The 8,698-nt window shown below is 41.4% G+C and overlaps 1 protein-coding gene across 2 annotated transcripts in view; it reads right to left on the minus strand.

The window, feature by feature from the left end:
• Positions 1–6,798, minus strand: part of DNAJC16 (DnaJ heat shock protein family (Hsp40) member C16) — a 34,214-nt gene extending 27,416 nt beyond the window's left edge. The window contains exons 1-3 of one of the 2 annotated variants that reach the window (XM_031464116.2): positions 6,690–6,798; positions 4,670–4,854; positions 311–377 (exon numbers count right to left, since the gene is read on the minus strand). In XM_031464116.2, coding sequence (XP_031319976.1) covers positions 311–377; positions 4,670–4,836 — 234 coding nt within the window. In that variant the 5' untranslated portion in view covers positions 4,837–4,854; positions 6,690–6,798. Of the gene's footprint in view, positions 1–310; positions 378–4,669; positions 4,855–6,246; positions 6,621–6,689 lie in introns of those variants that run through there. The other variant, XM_031464118.2, reaches the window with a different exon arrangement.
• Positions 6,799–8,698: the final 1,900 nt, after the last annotated feature.

The following is an 8,698-nucleotide window of genomic DNA, read 5'->3' on the forward strand; positions in this document are numbered from 1 at the left end:
TCACTTTAATAAATGCAGGCAAAACAGTCTGTGACTGTTTAAATTTCTAGTATATGTGCTGCTGAAGTGAGCATGTAATATACGGAAACAGAGACATACGTTCAGGGTGACTTTACAATTCCAATTAAAGTCTTCAGCCCAGTTTTTCCAAGAGCTGAGGGTTTAGGCATTAGTTTCAACATAATGAATGTAGTCAAATATGCTGTCTCTATCATCATCTAGAAACTTTCTGAGAGAACGTTACAAAACTGATCACCTAAGATATACCTCATAAGGGCTAATGGATGCAGCACAAAGTCTGACACGATACCTCGTAAGCCTTGCTGATTTGAATGAACTTGTCTTCTGCTCCAGGATCTTTGTTTTTGTCAGGATGCCTGAAACACAAATGGGCAGGCAGTGAGAATGGATTTAATGTTTTACACACGTTCTGTTAACATCCTCACACAATTCACTACATCAGAGGCAAACGGAAGGGCATTCTGTTAGGACATTTGCTTAAAAATAAATGGGAGGCGTAATTAGTTGCTTCACATGACTGTAATAAGTGAAACTATGAAATAGGCAATTTGTTCCCAAAGTGCTTCAGCTGGGCACATTTTCAAAGCACCAGAAAGCACCTCAGCCTTTCCCTGAGGAAGGGCAGGATATGTACCTGTCTCGACACTGCTCCCAAACACTGCTGGAGCTGGCTCAGGGCTAAAGTCACTTTAAGAACCAACTTCTTTTCCCAAGATGGCAGCACTTCATCCCAATGTTAGAATGATATCAATGTAGGTATTTCTTCTGACAACTCAGGCAGACATAGGAAACAGCTTTTAAGATACTCCATGAATTTGTTTAGTAACAGCTGTGTTCCAACTGGTATCTTGCTGCTGATGTTCAAATGAGAACATTTTAGTTTTCACTGTTACCCCTGATTATCCCATTCTGCCTGATTGCCTTTTACTTACTAATGGATAATGATTCCAAGGCCACACGTTTTAAAATGTGAGAAAAATCTACAGTTTCTGCAAAGTGATTTCAACTAATATTGGAACTAATATTTGCTATTATACACAGCTGGCAATTACCTGTAATCCTCTTGCTGCCGTATGTTATTCTGTAATCTTGTTATGTTTATATCAGTTTCAGCTTTGGGGATTTTAAAGTCTTGGAAAGTAGAGGCTGGGTTTCACTTCCTTAGAACCCCCTAAGATCTAAGTCAGTGTTTTATACCAATAGATTTTTCAATGTTCATTTTATTGTGACACTCTATTACAAAACTTATTATCATTTTGGTAATCATTTCTGCTAACTTCTAGTAAATTTCCTTTAGCAAAGGTTCTGGAAAGAGAAACAATCCACTGGGGAGCAAATGACTAAAAATAGCACCAAGTACATCAGAATAAAAAACGTAACTTGACCAACTTATTCCAGCAGGAACATGTTTGAATGAATTCTATCAGTATTCTGACTTCTCTAAAAATAAACAAACTTCAAATTGTTGGTTGTTGAATTTAGACATCATTCCTCCCTTAACTATTTAATACTATTATGAATATCAGTGGGAGAAAAAAATCTCAGCTAGGTGTAATGAAAATAAAATGACTTAAGGAAACAAGATGGTGGTTCCAAAGTATGTTTCTGGATGACCAGAAAAAAAAATGTTTTTAATATTCAAACTTAGGCCAAAGGCTGAAAAGATGAAAATTATGCAATGGCACAAATGAAGATTTAAACATACAGAACTCTGTAGGGGGAGAAAGGAAGGGTAGGAATGGGCTTTTAAGGAGATTGAACCAAAGAGAGTATTGAGGGCAGCTGGGTTAAAAACCACAGATCCTGAAACAGGATACCAAGATCCAAGAATAGGGAGGAAACCTCAAGACAGTCTTAGTTTAAAAGGACTATTTTCCTAATAGTGGGAAGATACCACAAAGTTGAAAACATTTAGAAAAGGATAAATTCAGCTCTAGGAAAGTACCATCCAATGCTATTTTCAGTGTATATATGAAACATTTCACAGGTTGCAATATAATACACATCTTTTAAATTTCAAAGTGAAGAAAATACTCTACTTGGTATCCACTGCCTGTCTAGTGCTACCTTTAAGGGAAAAATAGGTAGAAAAAGTAATACAGTAAAGTATCAGACAAATCGTTTACTGTTCAGGTGTCTGACCACATTATACCCATTTGCTTAAAATTAAATTTTATGATGCCCTTTTCTTGGGATAGGAGTTGCTTATTTTGTCAATGTAGATGACAAAAGAAAAGTATCTAAGATAAAACTTAATTATTGGGAGAAAAACATAGTTTTTCTGAGATAAAAAGTAATTTAAAATGTTTCAATAAGCAAAGGGAAAACTCTTGAGAAGTGTAAGAAATCCTATCAAAAAAAGTGAAACACAGCAGAGGAAGACTACAAATCCAACTCAACAATTAACCATTTCCCCCTCCGACAGCTCATTCTGCAAAGTCAAACTGAGTAACTGTTATTTTCAGTGTACAGTTGATCCTTGAATCAGGTCAAAAACCTGCATAAACCTTACTGTCGGCCATCCGTATACGTGGTTCCACAGCTAAGGATTCAGCTGACTACAGACAGTGTAGTACTATTTACTGAAAAAAATCTGTGTGTAAGTGGACCTGCACAGTTCAAATCAAGTTGTTCAAGGGCCAATGGTATATGAAGCCATTACAAAACGAAACAAATTGTTTTGCTGATAAAATACTGCCATAGCCCCGAAATAGCAGAAAAGAACAGTACAGTGAAAGTACAGTTAAGTTAAAATTTTAGACTTTCACTGGATGATACTCTATATATTTCTAGGGTGATGAACTACTCCTAGAGAAAATCTAATTAAGGAAGAGAAGCATATGATTCACTTAATTAATATTATAACACCCCTTTCAGCTCTGAAAGACAGAAAAGTCAAAGCTATACATTTGAATAGGTCCACATACCCAAGCTATCATTTCTGCTTTTATTTTTTTTTATTTTTAATTTAATTTTTTTGGGGGGGAGCAGTTAGATTTTTTAATTTATTTTCTAGTGGAGGTACTGAGGATTGAACCTAGGACCTTATGCATGCTAACTAACCCCCCACTTCTGCTTTTAAAATGTTGTAAAAGGCAATACCCTGTCCAAAAGAATGTTGCTATCTTATGAATTGATGGCAGGTTTATGCATCTGCTTTAAATACAAAGAGGCAAGAGTTCAAAATGATGTAGAAAGCAACGTGGCTGTAGAATTTCTGGAAAGAGGCCATGTGTAATCACAGATTGTTTTTAGTATCCAGTTCGCGGCTCCTCACGAAGTGAACATGGTCTAAAACAGTTATGTATTCAAAACATTCAAAAGTGTATTTTAAACTATCTTTTACCTTGATTGAAACCAACTGAACACTAAGACGCATCTCTCACTGGAGAATGATGGTGTCTGGCAGAGCCACGCACAGCCTGCAGTGTCATCTGCACATGGCAGCTTTGCTCCTGTGGAACCTCCTGCCCGTCCTAACATTAACCTCCTCACCCTCACTTCTGCCCAGATGGCTAAGTGATTAAAAAGCAAAACAGCCATAAACTACCTGTTGGTGCAGAAGGTCAACCTATGGAACCCAGAGGTAAGAGGGACTTGACAACACTGAGCCTAGTTCCTCACCCGAAAAACTGGGACAGCAATATCAGCCTGCACAGGGTGATTACAAAGTTTAAACAAGATAAATAGCGGAACCTGGAGCCTAGCATGCAGTAGGTGCTCATTGACGGTTTCCATCCCAAACTTTCTTTCATTACTTATGGTTGGTTAACCCCGCTTGCAGTCTCCTGTGTGCTTTCCATCCTTTCATTCCCCCAGCTCCCCGGCTATATAATCCAGCACTTCTACTTCTCTGTCACGTCCAAGGTGCTGGTGGAAGGAAGTAATGTCTGTCCAAAATAAGTTTTAAATTTACTGATATCCTGCTAATTCACAAACACGTGTATATTCTCTAGCAAATATGATATCTACGGGTAAAATTAAGATTTTTCCATAAGATAATTTTCAAAGTAATGTACTTAGCTCTTGAATATTCTGTTTAAATTGAGAGACAAAAGCTCTTACTTTAAAAATTTTTTGAAAGCTTAAAAACTAATAATCTAGAGAATAGGAATGGATAGTGTTCCCTTTAGCAATGACACTCACAATGAGTTACTTTATGAATAACATATCATGGGAAGGGCAGCTTATCCATTGTTAATTAGTTTTTTTTTTTCTAGTGGAGGTACTGGGGATTGAACCCAGGACCTCGTGCATGCTAAGCATGAGCTCTACCGCTGAGTTATACCTTCCCCACCCATTGTTGATTTTATATATAGATATCATACATATATATATTTACTTATTTATTAATTAAAGTTTCTGCCTACTTACTTTAACATTAAACAAGTGAACAGTATCAAGGCATTAAGCTTAAGAATTCCTAAAAGGGAGTTTCATAGTAACACAGGCTTTGGATCTCATCACTAAAAATGATAGAATAACATGAATATGAGTTCACCCACATAAAATACATTAGACAGATATATATTATATATTTAACAAACATAGAAACAGAGACAAATAAAAGCTAACTATAATTGAGCCTTCATTCTCCTGCTAAAACTGCTTAACTTATTGTAAACTGCTATTTCTTTGTTTCACCTACCATTCCCGGGCGAGCTTCTTATAAGCCTTTTTAATATCAGCCTGACTGGCTGTTCGGCTGACCCCTAGGACTCTGTATGGGTCAAAATCCAACGCAGACAGAATTTGCAGGATCAGAACCAGAACTATCAAGAATTGCCAGGAAATGCTCAACTTTTTCACTTCCATTTCTCTTCCTTTCCAGAGCTGAAATAATTGAAGAGGCAATATGTTTTAGTTGTAGAAATCTGGACAGTCTTGCTTCTTAGGTAAAGGTGTTAAGACATAAAGATGAAAAACAAAAGACATTTTGCAGGAAAAGTGCCAAGCTGTTTGACCATATCTTTTTCAATGAACAATCTTGCTACTGTTTTTGATTATCACAAATAAGAACTATTACAGATGAAAAGATGAGCAATAAGAATTAATAGCAACTCTCCAAAATCCTTGGATAAGAAGAGCTTTAGAAATGACTGAAAATGAATAAGATGAGGAAATAATAAGCAAATGTGGGAAAACATACATAGGGAAGTCAAGGCAACTACATCTCTAATATACTAGTTCACTTATTCTAACAATAATAGTTTAAACTTAAAATACGTGGTTTGAGAATACCTCACTAAGCACATGTTAAATAAATTTATGAAATCGTAAGATTTACCATGTGCAAAACTACAAAATGAGATAGTTGTGATGTTCTTAGGAGTTAAATAAGTACAAGTATGAAGGTGAAACACTAAAAAAACTGTGCAGTTACAACTTGGTATGCCCCAATTCTATTCTTTCTCACCACACCCATTCAAACAAAAAAATACGAAGTTGTTCTTTAATCATTAGCAATACTATCATTTCTCAGATGAGAAAAAGTGGTGAGAAGAAATTTAGTTTGCCACATAAAGGGGATTAATGGCAAAGACTGTAGACCAGGCATGGTCTTCAAATGTTAAAAGTCCAGATCTGGTGAGTGTAGTGACAATTCATTGTGGATTCTGCAAACAATTCTGGCTGGTTAATAAACAGGATAGTGTTGTATTACACAGACATTAACACTCTAGGACTATGATCTTTGTGATATCATACAATGATTTTTCAAAGGCCATATTTATCTTGACTTCTCACAAATCACTGAAGTTTTAAGGATCAAGTGTCTAATGTGATACTTTACTTTAAGGAAGGCAAAACTGCTAACTGTGGATTTTGACAAGTGGGAGTCTAAATGCTGCCTAGGAGTCCGCTTGAAATTGTCTAATCTGATGGCCAATGTTCAGGACTGCAAGTATGTTGAATAAAATTCTAATAAAACAAGCCGGTTTCTTTCTTGTTAAGGTAACCTACCTATTCTGTCCTACAACACAAACAGTACGCTAAAACTGAGGTGATTTAGCTACTGGTTAAGCACATGGACTCTGGATCAGACTAACATTGGGATCTGTCCTCCACTTCTTTGTGACCTTGGACAAGTTACTTAAACTTGCTTAGTCTCAGTGTCCTCCTTCATGAAATGGGGGTGAATATCATCCTGAAAGGATCAAAATGAGAGTTAAATGTATACGAAGGATTTACTACGCATAGGGTCAGCAGCCAACAAGCGGTACTTACTACTATTATTTTTTTCTACCATGCAGTGGGACCAGTGCCTTATTCAACTGTGTCAATTGCCTCCAGTTAGAGGGCCCAAGTGGCGGGAGGCTGCGTTCTTTTGCTGACAGCTCGACCGTGCCGGCCCCAGGGCAGGAAACAACCAGCACAACAGGTAGGCTACCGGCTTCAGGCAGTACCTCCTGGACCAGGCAGTACCTCCTGGACCAGGCAGCCACTCCCAGACATGCCCCGCCTCGAGCTCCCGCTGGAGGTCGCAACCCTCCAGGAGACTGCCGCCTGCCCCGCCGCCCCCACGAGAGCCCTGGGCCGAGCCCTATCGGCTCTAGGTTCTCCCCAGGCCCAGCAGGGACCCGGAACGAGGAGGAACTGACGGAAGATCCCTGAGCTTGCCCGGTCCCGCCGCCTCCGCGGCTCCGCGCGTCACGCCGGGAAAGAGTTACCGGGAAAGGGCACCGGCCTAACCGGCTGCAGCGTCCACGCTCCAGTTAGTCCGCCGGGCCGGGAGCCTCCGGTCCTCACCAGCGCTCGCTGGGGCCTGGGGAGGGGAAAGAGGAGGGGACTAGACGGAAGGGAGTCACGTGACATTTAAAGGCCCCGCGCATCGAAGGCGCGTACTGAACGGGTCGAGGGCGTCTACTTTGCGAATCTGTTTTGACCCTTGCCACCCACCGTCTGCGCGTGGACCCGGCGCGGTTGCCATAGGAACGAGGCGCGCTCTTCGGCTGGGTCCAAAGGGATGGTCGTGACCAAAGAGGCCAAAACGTGCCTCCTAGCGAGGCAAAGTCGCGGATGCATGATGGGATATCAAAGAGACCTCCCCGATAAAGGGAGGAGTTTCCACTTCTACCAGGAGATGGCCCTCATGTAGCAACAGTTGCTAAGGTGGGGAAGCAATCGCTGGTCCCCGTTCTCTTCAGCCCTATTCATAGAATCCTAGGGCGTCAGAGTCGGAAGGGACCTTAGGGATCTTTCTAGTCCAACTCTTCCGTACGCTGATGGAGGAGACTGAGGCCTATAGAGGGGCAGGGACTTGCCCAAGGTTTAGAATCCAGAGCTCCTAATCCCATTTATCAAAAAGCGAGATCCACTTGAGAATGTGCTAGATCCTGTCCTAAGCAGGGAAAAGGATATGTATGTGGTGATGTGGGGGCAGTGGGGGAGAGGCACAAGTGAATGAAATAAACTTTCATTGAGCCAATGACGTAGGTTCCTTGGGGATATAAAGAAAGAGATTTCATATCTCCTTGCCCTACTTTTATTTACTCTTTATCTCCTTTGCATTTATCACTACCTAACACACAGTATCTTTTATTTATTTGTATCGTTTATCATCTGTCTCCTCCCAGTGGAATATAAGTACCTAAAAGCAGGGATTTTTTTCCCTATTTTGTTCACTTATATATTCTTGGTGCCTTACAGACTTTGGCACAGATAGGGTCTCAATAATATTTGTGGAATAAATGAGTGAATGAGGCTGAGGTTTAGTTGCTCGGGAGAATACATTCTAAAGTAGATTTCTGGTTGCGTGTGGACTTTGGGTTTTGGATTTAAACCCTGCCTGCCTCTACCACTTACTACTTCTGTGGTATTGAACACTTCCTTGAGCCCCAGCGTCCACATCTGGAAAAAGGGGGAAAAGAATACCTCCCTGGTAGGATTGTAGTCAGGGATAAATGGGATAATGCAATGTAAAGTGGCTAGCACAATGAGAGAGATATAGCAAATAGTCAACAAACAGGAGCCATTAATTTTTTTGTATTTATATTTTTTGTGTGAGAAGTTCTTTTTTTCTAAATTGAAATATAGTTGACTTAGGAGCAATTTTTGATATGAGGAAATGAGCTGTACAAACTGGTTGTCCAGAGGACTAGATTTCTGCCAGTTTTTTTTTTTCTTTGTGGGAGGTGCTAGGGTGGGAGGGAGGGAGGAGGGGAATGGAAGACTAAGGTGGGCTTGGTTGGATGAGCCATCCAAGTTTGGAGCAGTAAATGAGGAGATCTGGGCACGGGGACGGGAGATTTATGGTTTTATTGGGCGCAGGGGAGTGTGGCTAGAAGGGAGCCATGCTCGGGTGTGGGTTGAATGGGACGGGACAGTCCATGGCTTCAGGGATGACACTGTCTCTTACTTAGCGGTGTGGCCCGCTCAGAGTCTCTGAGAAAGCAGAGCGGCAGTGAATTCTGGCTAAAGGCCCTTGACAGTGACGTGGGAGTGTGTCCTGGGGGCGGGACGGGTCCTGGGGAAGTGGAGGGGCCCAGGGGCGGAGCCGAATGGGCTGGAGGTGGTGCAATGACAGGTCCTGGGGGCGGCGCGATGACGCGAGGATGGGTCCTGGGGGCGGTGACGCGGGGAGGTGGGTCTTGAGGGCGGTGCGGTCATGTGGGGGCGGGGCCCCAGGGGTGAGGGGGATATGGGGGCGGGGCACAACGCGGTGGCGGGGCCCGGGGCG

This window comes from Camelus dromedarius, chromosome 14 (assembly GCF_036321535.1).
Source record: "Camelus dromedarius isolate mCamDro1 chromosome 14, mCamDro1.pat, whole genome shotgun sequence".
Lineage (NCBI taxonomy): Eukaryota > Metazoa > Chordata > Mammalia > Artiodactyla > Camelidae > Camelus > Camelus dromedarius.